Here is a 20,634-nt window from a genome sequence, read left to right as displayed (position 1 = left end):
CTCATCAGTAAGCGAAACGGCGACGCGCATGGAAAAAGGAGGCCGGAAGTTCAGGGGCGGAAAGAGCGGGAAACAGCAGGGTGCTTCTGAGCACGCGCAAGGGATCATGGTCGTGGTCGTCGTCGTCTTTTGAGGGGAGGACTGGACTCTGGTATTCGCAGTAGGGAGCCCCCACCCAACTTGGAGAAGATGAAATGTGAGATGGATGGTCACCACGTGAAAGGTACAGCCTCCATCCCACCTCTCTACTGAGCTCGGGAGGATTCAGCCTAATCTGTCTGGGCCCCAGTTGCCTCATCTGTAGAATGGGTGGTTTGGATTCTATGACCCATGAGCTCCCCCTTCCTTCCTTCCTTCCTTCCTTCCTTCCTTCCTTCCTTCCTTCCCTCCCTCCCTCCCTCCCTCCCTCCCTCCTTCCTTCCTTCCTTCCTTCCTTCCTTCCTTCCTTCCTTCCTTCCTTCCTTCCTTCCTTCCTTCCTTCCTTCCTTCCTTCCTTCCTTCCTTCCTTCCTTCCTATATTATTTTATGTCTTAGTAATAGCTCTAAGACAAAAGGGCAAGGGATAGGCAATTGGAGTTAAGGTACTTGTCCAGGGTCACACAACCAGGAAGTGTCTGAGGCCACATTTGAACCCAGGACCTTTCATCTCCAGGCCTGGCTCTCTATCCACTGAGCCACTTAACTGTTCCATATAAGCTTCTTTCTAGCTCTAAAGAGTAGTGGATTGGGAATCAGAGGATCTAGATTCAAATCCTAGATCTACTACCCACCTATGACCTCTATGACCTTGGGTAAGTGGCTTCCTTTTTTAATGAGGCTCACTTTCCCTCTTTGTAAAATGAGGGGAAGTGCAAATCCTCTTTATTTATGACTTGGTTTGTTTATGATCCTGTGTTTGTATCCTTCCTTTGCTATCAGTACTGTGAATTCTTGAGAACTAATAATAACTATTATTTCCATCAGTTGATCAATATTTATTTAAGTGCCTAGTATGTACCAGGCACTGTACCAAGTGTTGTGAATACAAAATGAAGCAAAAGACAGTCTCTGCTCTCAAGGATCTCATAATCAGATGGGAGAGAAATATGTAAACAAATATGTGTGTGTGTGCGTGTGTGTACACATATAAAGCAAACTATATATAGGATAAAGAAGAACTGATAGAAGGCACCAGAGTTAAGAGGGTTTGGGAAAGGCTTACAGTACAAGGTGGATTTTAGCTGGGACTTAAAGGAAGCCCGGGAGTTCAATAGTTAAAGTGGAGCAGAGAGAAGCCTAAGAATGTCAAGTCAAGAAAGAGATAGAGTATCTTCTTTGTGGATTAACCAGCAGTGCCTCTGGATGGAAGCATACAGGTACTTTTCAGTGAATATGGTGTTAGAAGACACCATATTTTTGGGGACAGCTAGGTAAAATAGTGGATAGAGTACCAGACTTTGAGTCAGGATCTGGGTTCAAATGTGACCTCATTCATATCTTAGCTGTGTGACCCATTGCCACTCTTCTGCTTTGAATTAATACTAAGACAGAAAGTAAGGTGTTTTTTTTTTAATTGCATTTTCTCTTCTGAGCCTCCCAGCAACCTTTTTGAAGCATTACTAGTATTATTATCCCAATAGGACAGATGAGGAAATTGAAACTCTTGAAAGGTGAGTGGATTGCTTAGGGTCACACAGCCAATAAATCTGTGATATGGGATTCAAACCCAATTCTCCTTGCCATTAGCACTCTTGCTGCTATACTATGTTATCTGTGTGAATAGAAAATAACATCTAGGTTAGAATCCCAGATCAGTCATTTATAGTGACCTTGGACAAATAACTATCTCTTTATAATCCTGAGGGCAAGTCCCCTTGTTTTTCTGATCTGTAAATGAACCTCCACAATATCTAAGGTCTCTTCCAATTATAAAAAGCAATTATTTTTGAACCAGAGGAACTGAGTTCAAATCCTATGTTTATTAGCTGTTATTAGTGTTCCTGGGAAAGTTGCTTTCTCTATGTTGGTTCCCCCTTTATTAAATGAAAGGATTGGACTACATGATATTTAAAGAACCTTTATGTTGTAATGGTCTATGATGACCTGATTGAGTTTGAAATCTGGCCTTGCTTCTAGCTCATGTTTCTTTGGAAAAACAGTTTTCCTTCTCTGTAAAATCTGTAAAATGTCCTTCATGACCTTTAAGGTTCTTTCCAGCTCTGACATTCTTTAACCCTATAATCCTGTGGAGAGACAATACAGTAGAGTAGATAGAAACCTGGGCCTTGGGATAAGGAAGGATTTGAGTCCTCCTTATGATAAATACTGGCCCTGTGATCTTGGGCAAGTCACTTAACTACTCAGTGCTTCTAGGCAACTCTTTCAAACTAAAAGGTATGAATGAGTTGTTTATCTAGATGAACAGAGAGAGTCATCATACTTGGCACTGTCTATACTGATGAAATCACAAAATTGATCCATTATTCTAACTGACTTTAAATCCTGGCATCTAGTGGCAGAAGTCCTTGCCCAGAAAGAGACACTATCCAGCAGTTTATGAATCAGTTCCATATTTCAAGGTACAATTGAGGGAGTGCAAACACACCTTTCAGATACTGAGAGGTGGTCTCCTGAGACCACAAGCAGCATCTAGGATTGGATGTCTGACAGCAAAGAAGAGAGCCAGGTATAATCTTAAAAGAGAACTAATCCTGGCAATTGAGAATTAAGCTGTGGCCAGGAGATTCTACTCAGCTGAGCAACCTGCCCAACAAAGACACTATGCCCAGGGGGAGCTTTGTGAAGATTCCACTGGGAGATAAAAGGCATCAAGTTCCTGTAATTCTAGATTTGTGAGTTGTCTTGGCCACAGCTGTTTCCTGCATGTATTCCCCACAACCACTGTGTCCATTCTTCCAAAAGATGCCAAGTGTATTTGTCGAAGAGTACACTCAAATTTTGTAGGAATATTAGTAGTTTTGTAACTACTGTTATTATTTTTTTAGTAATTGCTTTTGCTAAGAACTAATCGTGTCTGCTGACTGATTGTTAAGAGGAAGCATATTGGTGGGGACTTGTAAGCTATTGTTTTAGAAGTACTCACCTACATACTATACCATAGAGCTTAGAAGTAATGGTCCTTTTTTGAGTACCCAATCTCTAAGTTCTAGAGCAACTTTAGGAAGTACTCCTGAAGTACCTCGATTGTCTCATATACTATCTCATTTAATCCTGAGAACAATTTGTTGAGGTAGGTATTATTATTCCCGTTTTACAGATGAGGAATTTGAGACTGAGAAAGATTAAATGGTATGTTGAGTCCACAGCTATTAAGTGTCTTAGAATGAATTCAAACCCATCTTGACTTCAGGCATCACTCTATTCACAAAAGTGTGAGAAAAGAACATGGGTGTAGGGGTGGCGAGAGTACCAAGCCTGGTGTCAGAAGGACCTGGATTCAAATGTGACCTTAGATATTTTCTAGCTGTGGGACCCTGGGGAAGTCACTTAACCCGGTTTGGCTAACTTTTGCCACTCTTCTGTCTTAGAATTGATACTTAGAAAGTAAGGGTTTAAAAAATAGGGCACTACTGTTCACAGAATCATAGAATTTTAGATTTGGACCACAACTCAATGGTCATCTAATGCAATCCAAAAGGAATATTTAGTATATTTCCTTAGACTCCAAACATCAGGATTTGAATACTGAATCCACTAGTTAAAACTTGTGTGACTTTGGCTAAGCCACTTTACCCCTTTGCCTGTATGATGGTAAGGATATGACCTATGTGACTTATTTCTGGGGCTTTACTTACCTTAAACCTTAAAGTGCTATAAAAATGTGATATTATTTGACAGCAGTGGATTCTTGGGGATGTGATTTTTACCCCTTATAGGGACCATGTCCTAAATAAAGCTTGAGACAAAATCTTCCAATTCAATCCATTGCTGCCTGTTTCTGAGACATCCAGAGAAACCATGAAATAGGTGAAGGCAGCTGAATGATGAAATATAAGTCCATGTTAACCATGATCAAATAACCAATACTACAAAACTTAAATCAATTTTTAAAAAGAAGAATTGCATTTTAATTTATTATTCATGGAGACATAAATGCTGCTGGACTTAGGAAATGCAAGAGGGTCTATGTGGGTCAGTATCATTTCTGACAGGGCCCAAGAAAACATTTGGTGGGAATTGGGCAGTTCACTATATCTTCTGCATTTAATATGTGAGATTAACTCTGGATGTCCACATCTTCCTTTTAGAATGGTTCTACAAATCTATGAATTTAATTAGATATATTTATCACCTTACCTGTGAAGTCTATATTAATTTTTATTATCAATGATAGGAAAAAGAATTTAAAGATTGCTCCCCCCCCCTTTTTTTTTATCTCTACAGTGTTTGGGAGAGCAATTCATGCTTTAGCCCGTATAAGTGAGGAACTGTGGCTTGACCCAACTGAAAGAGGTGTAAGTGAAAATTAACTTAACAGATAAAATCTAAAGGCAAAAGAAGACATTCAAGGATCTTAATCCAAATCCATTGTTGGCCAACCAAGATCAAAAATGCAAAAGGATTACTTTCATTGTTATAATTTTTTCTCCTAAGTGTGTTTTAAAATATAATATTCTTTAAAAACACACCGAATGATTCCTAAATGTAGCTAACTTGAGCCATGCCTGTCTGTACCTCAGTAAGCATTTATTAAATGTGTACTGTATGCCAGGCATTTGTGCTAATGATGGGGATACAAAAAGAGGCAAAAGACAGCCCTATTCTCAAGGAGCTCAGTCTAATGTAGAAGACAAACTACAAACAAATATGTATAAACAAGCAATATACAGGATAGGTAGGAAATAGTCAACAGAAGGGAGCCATTAGAATTAAAAAGTATTCTGACAGTCTTCTTATAGTATATGGGATTCTAGCTGGGACTTGAAGGAAGCCAGGAGTTAGCAAAGAGGAGGGAGAGCTTTCTAACTAGAGAAAATGCTTAGAATCATGCAGTGAAGCATCTTGTTCAAGAAAGAGCAAGGAGGCCAGAGTCACTGGATTGAAGAGTATATGGAGGGGAGTAAAGGACAAGAAGACTCATGTGGGAAAATTTGGAAGAGGGGAGGAGAAATAGCTTTGGAGATGTTCAGTTTAAGACGTTTGCTGGAAATACAGTCTGAGATGTTCAGAAGGCAGTTGGAGATAGGAAATTAAAAATAAGAAGAGAGATTGGGGGGGATAAGTATATGTGACCATCCTCATCATGGATATGATAATTAAATCAAGGGAAGGTAATGAACTTGCCCAGTGAAATAGTATAGTGGGAGAAAGGAAAGGAGTTCAAGATAGATCCCTGTGGGATATCCATGATTAGTCCTAGATTGTGTTTTTATGTTGAAAAAACTATTAGAGTCAGTGTTTGCATAGTATAGTTTCACTTACCTACCAAAGTTTTAAGATATGAAAATATTAGTTTTCTTAAGATTAGTTTGTATAAATTTGTTTTCTGGGTTTTTTTTTTCCAGCTTGCTGTTCGGTCTGTGAATTCTTCTAGATCAGCTTATGCAAGTGTTTTATTCCCAACTACATTCTTTCAACTGTACCAGTGGTCAGCTACACATGAAATAGGTGACAGTAATATGTCAACACATCTAAAATGTCAATTAGGAATGAAGGTAAATCAGAATGGACTGAGTGCAGTGTAAATCTTGAAATCTCTCAGACTTGTGAATGTTAAAAATTTCCCCATCGGGGAATTCTTAAGTGGAACAAATTCCCTACTGAGAAACATTCCCCATTTTGATGTGATAACTCGCCAGGATCAAAAATGGGAGGACCTCTACTCCAACTGTACTTAAGACTGCTTTAGGGGGGAAAAAACCTCCTTGCTAAACAATGAAAGTACTTGGACCCATGCTTAAAATAAAGCAAGGAGTTCTTTGAGCCAGGCCTATTTTTAGAATTGATACAGTGGGATGCTAGGTACCTAAAAGGGTCGGGCAAGTTTTCTCTTGATGAGATTAGTTGACTCAGCTGTGTTTTCTCTAGTTCAGACTTACTGAGGATCTTGGTCGACACAGCAGCATTTTTTCTGATTCAGACTTACTAAGGAGATTGGTCGACTTAGCAGGAATTCAGATGGGCAGTCCTTTGGAAAGCGTCTACAGTGATTGGTAGATGTAGGAACTTAGGGGAGGTGACATAGGAGAAAAACCCCTATATAAGAAAAAGCAGAATCTCTTGAGGGGATATATCCTTTTGGAGAAATCCTTTTGGAGGATCTCTGATGAGGATCACTTGGGAAGAATCTCTTGAGAGAGGCTTTGGAGAAGGGAAGCTTTTGGAGGACAATCTCTAAGGAGGTCTCACTAGAGCTCCTCTAAGGGGACTCTGTCCCTCTGGAGGCTCTGGAGAGAGGCCCTTTGGAACAGTGTCTGGCTGGAAGGCTCTCTGGTGAAGTCAGATGAGATGGAGCTGGCCTGGTTTCACTAGAATCCTTGTTTAGGCAGACCTTGTGGTGAGTGTTAAAAGACTGACTGACTGATTCTCTCTCTTAAGACTCAGGTCTAGGCCATATTGGCTTGAGGCCCTTCATAATTATTCCTTTCCTACTATTTCTCTCTTTCTCTAATTCCTCATTATATTATTAATTAAAAATCTCTATAAAACCCAGTTGACATAGGTATTTGAATAATTGGGAATATTTCCCTGGTGACCACCTTATATTTGATTTAAAAACCAAGACACTGTAGTGAAACATATTTTCTGTGGTCAAATTTACTCACCCTCCCTTATATCTATCACAATTTATACCTTCCACTATTTTAATCACTACAGTTTAAGACCTCAACCATTTTAAATCTCACACTATCCTAGGAATCAACAACTCTAATGGAACTTGCAGGCTAGACAGGTGATAGGACATTTAGTTAAGTAACTGATGCAAAATATTTCTAGCTTAAAAACTTCACTTAGACCTTTGGGACCCTCAGAATTGCTAGTAGTACTTTTTATGATAGCAAAGAATAGGAAACATAGTATATACCCATCATCTGGAGACTGAAACATAGATGATTAGAATAATATTGTGCCATAAGAAACAATGACTATGATGAACTATGAAATAGGATGGAAAGACTTAGATAAACTAATGGAAATTGAAGTAAGCAGTGAACCAAGAAGATAGTGTACACAATGATTACAATATAAATAATATAGAGAATAAGAAAAAAACACATTTGAAAACGAATTCTTTGAAATTATGACATCAAAGTTAGATGCTAAAAAGAGATTTGAGGACAGTAGAAGACACCTCCCCTTTTCCCTCCTCTACTTTGCAGAGGCAGAAGACCATGAGTATGGAACATTTCATGTAATAGCAGACCTTTTCAATATGTGTAGTTAGTTTTACTGAACAATATTTTCTCTTTCCCCCCTTATTATAAGGAATAGCTCTCTAAACGGTAATGGAGAGCAATTCAGTTGGAAATATAGGTACTATGAAACCAAAAGAGTACTCATCCATTGATCTAATAACATTGAACTGGTATTTTAAGAGTTTTCTTTTACTGTTATGTTTATTATTTTTAGATATAACTTTACTGTCAATTCATTAGGATTAAATGTGTGAATTTAGCACTCAAAATGTTGATCATTTACTCTTTGCAGCTTCCCTCTGTTTTTTTAAAATTAATATCTTGCTTATAATTAGGATTTGCTTTCAGGTGAATAGTGGTGTCTTAGTTATGGTAGCATGGTTCAGTTTTTTAAGCATATGACTAGTTTATGAAAAGGATAGTAGAAAAATGTTTTCCTCTCTATCACCAACTCTTGCTGAAAAGAAAATAGTTATTTCTCTTAATGATACTTGTTACTGAGAAGTATAGAAGATTAATACTGCCAGAGATAGTTGAGTTGAAGATATTTTTGCTAATATTAGGATAAGGACTTCTGCTTTTCTCAAAGACCATAACATTTCTTCAACTGAAATAATTGTTAAGCCTGAAGACATCTTGATGCTCAAAGTGATGGATACTATAACTATATATAGGGAACAAGACCAGCTGAGTATAGGAACAATTTAGAAGAGGAGTATCAGAAGATGGTGAGTAGAAGTAGGGAAAGCTCAAACCACTATGAGAATCCTCTCCAACCAACCTTAAAATAACACCTCAAAATGAATACTGGATCCTGTAGTGAAAGAACCAACAAGGCGACCGAAGCAACTTTCATGCAGAGAACAACTTGAAAGTTAGGCAGACAGGGTCTGGTTCACTGGAGAGAGAGGGGAGCACATTCCATAGAAGGCACTCTAAGGCAATGGCATGCCCCACCCCACACCCCCACATCTACTGTTCTAGGTTCTGAACCTGGGCCCAAGCAACGTCAGACCTTGCCTAAGTCAATAGTAGTGCAACGCTATGCACACCCCTTAAAGTTTAAAGCCTACAGTGAGGTCCTGATTCCCAGTGCAAGGCAGTCCCTGTAAACCCAGAGCGAGGATGAGATCCCCCAGCCCACGATTGTAGTAAGGACTTGAACCCAAGCACAAGGTAATCCATAGTATGCCTAGTCTATGTAAGCCCAGAGTGAGACCCCAAGCTCTAGGGCAAGGCAGCCTGCAACACACCCGGCCTCTATAAACCCAGGATAAGGTTGGGAGCCCCAGTTCAAGTCTTCAGTGAGGACCTGAACCTCAGCTCAAGGCAGTCCACAACATGTCTGTATAAGCCCAGAGAGAGGCCCAGGGCTAGCCCCTACCCAAGTTCAAGGCAGTCCACAGTGTAGCTGACCTGATCAAACCCAGAATGAGACCAAAAACCTCTGTCCAAGTCTGAGGCTAGACTGAACCCCAGCACAGGGTAACTCACTGTGCTCTGACCTCTGTAAGCCATCAGCAATCTTAGAGGGGGATTGAATCAGCAGTGGGAGGCAGCTTTCAGAGCTCTTAGCCCACAGGCCATCATAACACCTTGGAAGAACTGAAATAAAGCTAAGGGTAGCAGCAAGGAAAAACTGAAGTTTAAGAGAGTGTCCTTTCTATGCTGAGAATAGATACACCTTTAAGATAAATGTGAAAGTCAAGAAAAAGGCTAGGTAAACAAAAGTACCTAACCATTGAAAATTTTGATGAAGACAAAAAAGAGCAAGATACATACACAAAAGGGACTGTTAAAGCAAAGCAAACACATGAAAAACTTCAAAGAAAAATATGAATTGGTCTCAGACTCTGGAAGAAATCGAAAGGAATTTTAAAAATCCTTTAAGAGAGGCAGAGGAAAAATCAGGATGAGAAATTAAAACAGACACCTGACACCTTGCTTTGTGCTGGTGAAAGGGAAGTGAGAATTCGAAGCTGGTAGATCTGTTTTGCTGGAGAACAGTTTTGGAGAAAGAAAGGCTGAATGAAGGCTGTTTGCCTGGATTCTGGGCCATACCAGGGTTACCCTATATTGCCAGTTAGCAGCTGCCATCTTGGCTGACTGAATCTATATGTACTTGGAGATATCTTTATCAAATTAAGTTAGTTGAATAAGGATTTTAATTAGATTGTAGTAAGATAGCATTTTGGGTTTTTTTTTTTTAGTAATTGGTAGGCAGGATCAGAGTAGCTGGAAGACAAAGAAGAGTTCTCTGTGAGGCGAACATAGATGGTGGGCAAAAAGTTAGATCCCTGTTAGTGTTAAGGCTTTCCTGCTGTTTTGCTATGAGAAATGATAAGCAAGATGATTTCAGAAAAAGCTGGAAAGATCTGCATGAACTGATGCAGAGCAAAATAAGTGGAATCAAGAGAATATTCTACAGTAACAGCAATATTGTATGATGATCAACTATGAAAACCTGGCTACTTTCAACAATACAGTGATCCAGGACAGTTCTGAAAGACTTATACCTCCAGAGAAAGAACTGTTAGAGTCAGATGGTTGCAGATCAAAACACACTTTCACGTGTAATTATAGTTAGGTTGCATTAATTACATGTAATTTTCAATGTAATTACAGTTGGGTTTTGGTTTTGTATGAGTGTGCTTTTATAACAATGACCAATATGAAAGTGTATTTTGCATGATAATACATGTATGGCCCAGATCAAATTGCTTACTATCTCCAAGTGGGTGGAGGGAAGGAGATGGTTTGGATTTTATAATTTTGTAAAACATGTGTTGAAAATTATTATTATATGTAATTCGGAAAATAAAATATCTTTGAATTAAAAAAACAGACAACACAAAATGCACAAGATATAAGGAAAACTAGTATTAGTGAATGAAATGAGAAAAAATACTTTCAGACCACTGGGTCAGTAAAATACAAGAAGGTTAGTTTTCAAAGAAGGCATCTTTTATAACAAAATCAATGTTTAGAGAATCCTACAAATAAAATGGAATGCATGTCTCAGAAGAAAAAAAAAGTAGAACATCACAGATTAATGAATCCTTACCTAGAGAAATGTTAGCTAGAGTGCTAGATTAACTCAGTTTAGCCATGGAAGCATTTGTTCACTTAGAAGCTTTACTCATCAAGAAATTTTTAGTGGGGTGGAAGAAGGAAGCTGCAGTGGCAGCAGTTGTGTTGATCTAACAGCAGTGCCAACCTGGCTCCTGAAGGGATGGACAGGAAAGTAAACTAGTCATTAGTTACAGGGAAATAAGAAGAGGTGATTTCTGCAGGCTCAGTAATCATTGGAATTACAAAGGGATAGCCATATGAAAAAATTCTTGCTTACTCAAGAGAGAACCCCTCATCTTCTGACATCATGCCATTTGCCAGAGATGGGACTGAGGGCCAAAGTGGACCTAGGTCTCAGCAGTTAGTCATACCCCAAGAAGTACTGCCAACAGTGCCAGGGTCTTCAGTAGGATCCCAGACACTCTACTTTTTCTCCTTTGGAAGAAGAAAGACCCAATAGAACCATGGACTGACAGCAAAGCCCTAGAAGATGATAATAAAAGAAGAGCAGGCAACTAAGAATGCTGATGTGAAGCGACTCATGATGTTTCTTGTGGCAGACAATGAAATGTTGACAAAAGAAGATAGACAACTCTGAACTGAAAAGGCCAGACTCCAAGAGGCTCCACTTGCAAAGGAACTGTCTATAGATGCTGACTTTGTAGAAAAAAATCTGAATTGTGGATCCTGCCTTTCCCTTTAGCATCAGCCTCCTCTACCTGGCAGGAGCTTGCCACAAAATACAGGGAATGCCAAGGACATTTCTCCCAACCTTCTTCCCTTGGACTTTCTGTCCCCCAAACTCCTGTTTCTGAAGTCCCCTGAAGATATTCTAAAAGGACTTATGAATAGTTAAATGGAAGGTTATAAGGGGTGCACAGCACAAGACTGAAGATGCTATAGATGGCAACCGCTAACCTCTCAAAGGTCTGTTTCTCCTGATTCAAACCAAATGGTGACCCAGAATAACTTTTTTTTCAAGTAGAAGTTATCTTTCTTCTCTTGACTTCAGATATACATAATAATTAATCTATGATATGCCATAAAGGATAATGCAAAATCAAATCAATACAGGAGCCTATGGGTGGCCTCATTCTGGAAAGATACTTTCTGATATGTATTGACAGAATGCATTTTGTTACACACAATTGATTAATTCTAATAATTTATGTCAATTACATGTCTATCTAGATGATCCTACACCTGCTATACACTTTGCACTACTCCTAACATGATGATAACCTCAAAACTCTGAGGAGAAATGGTTTAACTTCCACTTCATGAAGAAAGGAACCAAATTATTAATTCTGATTAAAAAAACATTATCAGTTTACATAATCAGGGTATATCTCAAGTTTTAACTTTCTGTTTTCTGTATTAAAATGTTATCCAGGAGGCAGCTAGGTGACAGTGGATTGAGAGCCAGGCCTAGAGACATATTTGATTGCAAGAAACCAATAAAGTCATTGTGTTTAATTATAAAAAAATTTATAGATAGTTCCTGAGATAGAAAAAGCATATTGATGTTCAGTGATTTACAAGTGTCCCTACATGTATGCCTTGGTACTCCAACTTAAAATATGTATCCATTCTCTCAGATACTGTGTGCACTGGTGGAAGATGGTGATTTGGGTTTATGGATGGAATAATGCATACATTTTAGGTGTTTGTTTTTCATTTTCAATTGATGTTTTAGTTAACATTAATTAGTATTTAGTAGTCTATTAATTAATTTGAAAAACATCTGTGGGAGCTGTATGTTTGTAGGAATACTCCCTCACCAAAGTTAATCCTTAGACTCTGAGAAGATTGATTATGCTAGGTCTCTGGGCCTGGCTCTCAATCCACTGATCTACTCAGCTGCTCCTGCTACATGATTTTGAATTTTTTTGTACTTAAAAAATCAAAGAGATCATTCTAAAGATCTAGTTATTAAAGAAAAACATGTATAATCTGATACTTTATTGATTCTACTTTTTTATTAATCTCTGTATATTCTAACTCTGGTTTTATTCTTAGGCTTGAATAAGACCCTTTTAATTAAACTAAAATTTCTGTATTAGAATTAAAATCCTCCCTGGTGTGTGTTTAAGGTTGTTACTTCAAGTATCAGGCCAGTTTAATAGCAAAATTCCTTGCCTTTGTTTTCATCATTCAGACATAATTTTCGGTATAAGGTTTGTGTATGTACATTTATAGGAAGAGAAAAAGCATACCCAAAGCAAATCTCTTTTCACTAACATTCTTCATCCAAATTTCCTAACACTTTCACAATTGAATAGATCATTCAAGGTACACTGTCCCTTACAGGATCCAAATGGGTTGCTGAAAGTTTGAAAGGGGTTCAGGCTTACATCTCACAATCTCTGTTATTTGTCCTATAAAGTATATAAATACTGCAATTTCTTCAAACGAAATCATTAGTTCTCTGTTGACCTCTCCCCATTTCAAACACACCTACTTGCAGGTGATTAAAGGGTAGTTGTTTGTTTTCCCTTTCTAAATTATTTTCCTTTGCCTATTAGCAGAAGGAAAAAAATAATCATTAGTGATGACAGTGTCTTCTTTCTGTTTCCAAGTTCCTATCCTTTTCTGCTTCTCCATCCATATGAGTATGGAAGAAGATTAAAAATGATACATCAGCATGATGTCCATGGTTTATCAGGAAAATCTAAAGATGTCTTTTTCCTAACCAGAAAATGGGTTTTCTCAGCTTCTTTACTAATAATCCAAAGATTCTTAACTTTCTTTACTTTAATATTTTACCCGAGTAGGGGCAGGTAGATGGCTCAGTTGATAGAGTCAGGCTTGGAGTTAGTAGGATTTGGGTTCAGATCTGGCCTCAGATATTTCCTTGCTATGTGACCTTGGGCAAGTCATTTAACCCCCATTGCCTAGCCTTTAAGCTCTTCTGCTTTGGAACCAGTACTTGATATTGTTTTGTGTAATTAGAATTTTCTCCCCAGGACTCTAAATCCCAGCTTCCCATGTCCCTTCTCACACTAAATGCTAATGTAGGGAGGACATAGGTTTTATATAGCTCTGCCTCCCCACCCCCTCTCTCTTTTCCCCTGAATGTGACTGGGAAAGTAGGCTTTATGTCAGGCAGGAGAATCTACACATGTGGTTTATATTTTGTTAGATAATTAGGATTGAACTTCTATTTCTTTTTTATTTTCTTTCTACTTCAAATGATTATTAGTAAACTTTATAAAATATAATACTTGGAGTTACTAGATATTAATTTAAATCTTACAGTTTCTAAGGTGTAAGGTACAGGTTTAAAATGATTTTTACCTGAGTATCATTTGAAATTTACATTTAATTGTTAATTATCATTCCAAAAAATAATTGCATAGTATTAGCTATGACAAGTTTGGGAGTGTAAAATCAAACCTATCTCTTTTCTTATGATGTCTTCCTTATAATAAATTAAAAAAAATTTAAATTACACATACTTTTTTTTGTTACAGTCAATTCTGCCCATATTTAGGTGCCTGAATACACTTGAAAGAAATGTAGAAAAGTGCAGGATTTTTATCAGTGCTAATACATGCCATGTGATTTTTCAACTCTTCTGCAAACACGGTATGTGTGGTCATAAACTTATATTCCTTCTAAACTCTTTTCATGTTTATAATATTGTTATTGTACCTTAAGTATCCTTAGCATTAGAAATTATTTTAAATTTGTAGTTTTTGTGATGCAAAATGTTTTTCAAAAAAACCTTACTAATATCAACAGTAGTACTAAAAAGTGGTAAAGAATTATTTCTTCACTGAGTAAAACCTAAAGGCATAGCCTCTGCATACACACAACCAGTTTGAAATTTAGTTACACAGCTATTGATTGCTCACTCAAATCCAATAAAATGTTTGACTAGCATATACGTAGAAATAGAGAAGCAAAAAGTAATAACATTGGAAGCCACAAAACCCAAACTTCTCACCAAATACTTATAGTGAAAACATCTTAATTATGACTGCTTTTTTTCAATAATGCTGAAATAGATTTTTGTTATTATTATATTAATGTTCCAAACAAATCTCCATACAAGTGATTTTGGATTATATTTATTATTGTCATAGAATGTCTTTTGGAATATTATCTTGATTCTGTAGTTTGTATTGTTTTCTTATTGTTTCATGTGTGTATAACATGCATCTCCAATTGGATTATAAATAACTGCAGGTTGATTAATAGGTTTGTATCCTAAAGAAGTTTTTTAAAAAAGGAAAGTATCTATTTGAACAAAAATATTTATTGTTGCTCTTTTTGTGGTAGCCTAGAATTGGAAATTGAGGGTTTGTCCATCACTTGGTGAATGGCTGAACAAATTGTGGTTCATGTTGGTGATGGAATCCTTTTGTGCTAGAAGGAATGATAAGCAGGAGGATTTCAGAAAAATCTGGAAAGACAACATGAACTGATACAAAGTGAAGTGAGCAGAACCAGAAGAACATTGTACACAGTGTCAGCAATATTTCTTTTAATTTATTTTTGTCATGCAAAACACACCTCCATATTGGTCATTATTGTAAGAGCACACTCATATGTAACCAAAACCCCAAAATAAAATCATACATATACTGATGTGAAAGATGATTCCAACAGTTCTTTCTCTGGAGGTAGATAGCATTCCCTGTCATAAGTCTTTCAGGATTGTCCCAGATCATTGCTTTGGATAGCAAAATTTCTTGATGAACAACTGTGAATGACCTAGTTGTTTTCAGCAATGCAGTGATTCAATCAGTCTGAAAGACTCATGAAGAAAAATATCATCTACCTTCCGAGAAAGAACGAGAGCCTAAATGCTCATGGAAACATACTATATTATTTTTCTCCCCTTCCTTTTCTTCCCCCTCCTCCTCCTCTTCCTTCTTTCTCTTCCTCTTCATCTTTCTTTTCCCATAAAATGACTAATATGGAATAATGTTTTACATGATTACACATGTAAAAAAATAACTGCAGGCTGTGTGCTGTCACTTTTTTGTACCTCTTTGTACATATAATTTAGTGTTCTATAAATATTTGCCAGTTTTAATAGCTTCTGTGGAGGAAGTATCTGATCATAAAAGTAAAAATGTACACATTTAAATATAATAATAGTTTTATATTCAGCAGTCTGGTAGAAGAGCCTTGTTTCAGGACGGAGTTAATTAGAATGGGCCATCATTTTTATTGTTTCTCATAAGGGATTCAAAAAGTAATGAACAATTACATTTAGAAATTTTGTATCTTATAAGTTTTTTTTAATGTCTTAAGGCCACTTTATAAGAGAGATAGTCAAGAAGTCAAGATATCACACCCCGATGCAAGAAAATACTTCTGTTTTAAGAGGAATTTAAAGGAAGTCTCTTTGGTCAGACAGAATGACATGTGTCTTGGTGTCCACTAGAGAGCGATAAACACATTTCCTAAAAATGCCTGCCTTAGAAGTTCCTCTGCTGTAGGTGGAATATACCTGAGCAATAGTTCCTAAATGCACATCTTCAGTTTTACAGACTCTAGAATAAGGGTTTGTTTTTTTTTTGCTTATTTCTCCAGATCTGTGATTTCATTGGTGTAGGAGCAGGAAACTCCTTCTATCAAAGCAGATTAGCAACTGCTCTATAATATAGTCTTAGTCTTAGTGGGTGGTTATCTAGGGTACCGAGAGATTGTGTGTGCCTTCACTGCACACGCACAAGCACACGCACACACACACTCACACTCACACATACACACCCCGACAGTTTTCATAGGTGTGTTTTACTAGCATTACTAGATATTCGTTGTATCAGTAAATTTGCCAGCAGAGACGGTTACAGCATAACACCAACTTGTCCATATGCTTGTACATGTATGTATGTATGTGTGCATGTGTACATATACATATATGTACACATACTGTAAAAGCAGTTTGCAAAGGTAAGGATGGAACATTGGAAGAAGTCATGATTGACGGATGAAGACTGTTTGTAGCAGAGGACCATGGGAGAAGAACGAGGATGTGGGAGAACTCTGAGAGGAAATCTGAGCTTTTGAGATTGGATCTCAAGGTGAAAGGAAGTGTTTTAGTAGCCTCCTCTAGATGTATAAATGCCATCCCCAAATAATCATTACAATACTAGCTGCATTAGAAGTATATGTGTTATGTGTGCATAGATTGTGTGTGTGTGTTGTACCTCAGGGGCAGCAGCTCTTAATCTTGGGTGTTCCTGGCTCTTTTTTCCTTATACCATACTACCTCTTAAGACAGATATTAAGTCCACTAGGTGGCTCAGTGGATAGAGAGCTAGACCTGGAGACTGGAGGTGCTGGATTCAGTTCTGGTCTCAGACACTTCCTAGCTGGGTGACCCTGGGTAAGTCACTTAACTCCTATTGCCTAGCCATGATAACTCTTCTGCCTTGGAACTGATACTCAGTGAACATTTTTTTTTTGTACTTAGTATATAAGACAGAAAGTAAGACTTTTTAAAAAAGTTAGATTCTATTTTGTAATTTTAAAAAGTAGCCTATATTCTTATGATGTGTCAGTGTGGGGTTGTTCCTTCCCTGGTGCAGATCACAACCCATCTGGTCCCTTCCTCAGGGTCTTTGAACGTTTTGTAGCTCTTAGTAAGTATCAAGCAAGAACTGTTAGAGCATAACACTAGCTTGTCCATCTGCTATTTTTGCTCTGCCCAATGCTACTTGAACCAATCATTTAAAGGATCATAGATTCAAAGCAGAAGAGACCTTAAAAGTCACTCAGTAATGAGCATTATGTTTACTATATTCCAGACAATGTGTTGCATATTGGTGTCTTGTCTTTAATCAATCCTGTAAGTCAATGATCACATTACACATTCATTTGGAACTACGAAATGCTGATTGATTGCTCTGTTATTTTTTCCAGGTATTATAAAAACGCATAACTTATCTTTTCAAGAATCTGAGCCTTTGCAAGCTGTTTTTGCAAAGAATATGTGTCCTAATATATTGAAGGTTCAGTCAAGGTAATGAAGTTCTCTCTGTTTCTCTATCTTGATTTCGCTGTGTCTCTTTCTGCCTCTGCCTCTGTATTTTTTGCTTTCAGAAACTGAAAGAGCTTTGGTCTCAGATTAAAAAATTTATAACCTATAGTTTCCAAGTCTTACAGTTTTTGGGGTTATAGTTAGCAGCTTAGACATATCAGAACAAGAGAAATAAGCCTTGAGAATGATGATTTAAAGTAAGAGCTACCTAATTGTAGAATTTCTTAACCCATTGGTAGAATAAATTTTAAAAGTTATCCCATCTATATGGTTTTATACAGAATATTATATCCGAATAGTGCAAAAACTCTCTAATAAGACATACTGCCATTTGAGGCCTTCCAGTCATCTCAGTTTCCTGTTAGACTGAACAATGCCAATTTGTTTTTAACATAGGATTATTTTTGACGTATGGCTTGGGCTAGATGGCTGCTGAGGTCACTTTCATACTGATTTTATGAACATATGTCAAAATTTTTCAGCTAAAAGAGACTATCATTAAAATTAATTACTTTCTTCTTGGGCTGAGTATGTAAAGAAATAGCCAACTCCTGTATTTCATAGGAAAATGGCCAGAATCTTTTTTCCTCTTGGGTATTTCATTCATCTCTTCATTCAGTGAGCTCATATTAAATACTTTAAATGTGCCAAGCACTCTGCTAGGTACTTGGGATACAAAACAAAAAGAAAAAGCCTGTGTTCTCAAGAAGCTTACTTTCCACATTAGGAAAAAAACATCATGTACACAGATAGGCACCTACAAAATATGTGCAAAGTCAATAACACACACTGGTTTGGAGGAGTGCTAGGAATAAGAGTTCTAAAAACAGGGTGGAGTCAAGAAAAAACCCTGAGTATTTCCACTAGAGAAAAACTTTAGGGATACTGTATAGAATGAAATGAGATTTCTAAGGAAGTGATACAGAAATGTGACTGCATATGCCAAATGTATATGTGCTTAATATTATACCAAGATTTTAGGATACTGGAAAAGGAGCTTAGAGAGGCAGCACTGAGGAAGTCAGAGTTCCAAGTAGTGAGAGGCTCAGCTTTGCCAAGAGTTACAGGAGAGATTAGACTAGAACATAAGAATTCAGATTTGCAGCCCACTGCCCTGTGCCATCATATCATACTAGGCCATCTCTAGGGGGTAGCAGAAGACCAATAGTCTTAAAATCTGATTATACAAATGACTAATTTTTCTTACCATTTTATTCTGGTATTAAAGCTGCTATGGTTTTATTATATTTAAATTAATGATATTTTTCTGGTGGTTTTCTATAAAGAGTATTATTTTTTTGAAATCTACAATAAGATACTCAAATTTAAAGAAGGCAACTCACAAAAATCATCCTTTTATTGTATGAAAATATAAAAACCTACACTATGACAATTTATCTTATAAGGGAAAGATTGAATGAACAATTGCTAAGGTAACTTGTTTTTGTTTGTTTTCCAACTAATTTTAATATGGATTCATTGTTCTAAGGTTGTTGGCTGATATAATGATCCATTTTCCATCAAGTCAAGAAGAAATTACTTTAGCCGTGACACCTATGAAAGTTTGTTTTAAGAGCTATCTTGAGGATGAAATAGGTAAGAAGTATTTTTTTTTAAACCCTTACCTTCTGCCTTGGAGTCAATACTGTGTAGTGGCTACAAGGCAGAAGAGTGCTAAGGGCTAGGCAATGGGGGTCAAGTGACTTGCCCAGGGTCACACAGCTGGGAAGTGTCTGAGGCCAGATTTGAACCTGGGACCTCCCGTTCTAGGCCTGGCTCTCAGTCCACTGAGCTACCCAGCGGTCCCCAACTTAAGCATTAAAAAAAAAACAAAATTTCATATCTTCTGTCTTGGTATCAATTCTAAGACACAAGAGTGTCAAGGGATAGGCAATCAGAGTTAAAATGATTTGCTCAGGGTCACACAGCTCGGAAATGTCAAAGGCAAGGACCTAGGTCCTCCCAACTGTAGGCCTGGTATTCTCTCCACTATGCTACCTAGCAGCACTGTTTTTAAGCTGATGTTGGGTTACCACAGAAGAAACCAATGCTGTAATAATGACTTTACCAGTAGTGGGAAGAGATTCAGCATGTTTTCTATTACTTTTATAGCCCAAATCAAGGCATTTTACTTTGCAAATAAAAGTAGGTTTTCAAGACCCTTTTTTTATTTTTGGAAAAAAATATTGGCCAAGTTACAAGTGGGAGAAACTTTCTAGATGGAATGAATATATGGAAAGGAAGAAAGTGAAAGTACCCAAGGGTAGCTCTCCTAAAAGGTTTGCTAATGGGATGAAGGAGCTTAACATTGGCATCAGAGGTTCCAGCATCTTTTCAGCACAACAGCTGGATGCCTTTAAGCTGCTTGTCCCAGCTCCAGCTTGGGATTATTATTTTTTGTTGAAGAAAAGAATAAGCACAAAGGAAGAAACCATATTTGTTTTAAAATGAGAAAGTACTAGTGGTATAGATTTTTTTCTGTTTAGCCAGGCAAGAGGAAACCACAAGTCACTTAGAGTAAGGAAGGAAGAAGATTTATTATGCGCAGTCCCAGACGGGATCTTTCCTCAAGTTCTGGGCCCCGAGCTCTGGAGCTCTGGCTATTTTATACACAGTCGATTTAGGAGGGTTTCCATAGGTTACATGATACATCCACAATGGTTTCCATGGGTTATGAACACAAACATGACGGGAAAACACGGGTATCAGAACATAGGCAAGGACTGACTGTGAGGGTATAGACTTTACTATGATACAGACAGTATAAGTCCAGAATATCATCCATCATGGATTTGTCAGGTCACAGCATGGGAAGTAACAGTGCCCTATGAAGTGGAACCACTTGCTTTGTTCTAGAGTTCCAACAGGTGCAGGGGAAGGAGGTTGACCTTGTTTGTAGCAAGCTTCTGGGTGTGTCAGCCTTGCAAAGCCACTCCTTAGAGCATAAGGGGGTCCCTAAAGAGGGAGACCTGAAGATTTTCCACTATATTCCCCCCCCTTATGAGGCCTCTTTAAAATTAATCAAGGGGCCTCATCCATCATCCTCCAGGGGCTGATAAATTGTTAAAACGAAAAACAGTGGTCCTTGTGGTCCAAGCACAAGGGCCAACCAGAGTCATACCATGGTTACAGAGAGGGGGCCAGGTCTTCAATTGGTGGGATCCAATTCAGTGTCCTTTTTTTGAGTAATGATAGGGAGGATTAGAA

General features: G+C 37.7%; 1 protein-coding gene and 1 pseudogene across 3 annotated transcripts in view; both read left to right on the top strand.

Moving 5' to 3' along the window:
* The first annotated feature begins 23 nt into the window (after window positions 1–23).
* Window positions 24–20,634, top strand: part of RAD9B (RAD9 checkpoint clamp component B) — a 44,773-nt gene continuing 24,162 nt past the window's right edge. For 2 of the 3 annotated variants that reach the window (XM_007489847.3, XM_007489848.3), the window contains exons 1-6: window positions 47–223; window positions 4,384–4,454; window positions 5,505–5,654; window positions 13,901–14,015; window positions 17,310–17,409; window positions 18,917–19,023. In XM_007489847.3, the coding sequence (XP_007489909.1) occupies window positions 190–223; window positions 4,384–4,454; window positions 5,505–5,654; window positions 13,901–14,015; window positions 17,310–17,409; window positions 18,917–19,023 (577 nt within the window). In that variant the 5' untranslated portion in view covers window positions 47–189. Of the gene's footprint in view, window positions 224–4,383; window positions 4,455–5,504; window positions 5,655–13,900; window positions 14,016–17,309; window positions 17,410–18,916; window positions 19,024–20,634 lie in introns of all 3 variants that reach the window. The other variant, XM_007489846.3, reaches the window with a different exon arrangement.
* LOC130457939 (nuclear receptor-binding factor 2-like) lies at window positions 10,735–11,379 on the top strand (annotated as a pseudogene).

Source organism: Monodelphis domestica, chromosome 3 (assembly GCF_027887165.1).
Source record: "Monodelphis domestica isolate mMonDom1 chromosome 3, mMonDom1.pri, whole genome shotgun sequence".
Lineage (NCBI taxonomy): Eukaryota > Metazoa > Chordata > Mammalia > Didelphimorphia > Didelphidae > Monodelphis > Monodelphis domestica.
This window is presented reverse-complemented; position numbering and strand designations above follow the sequence as displayed.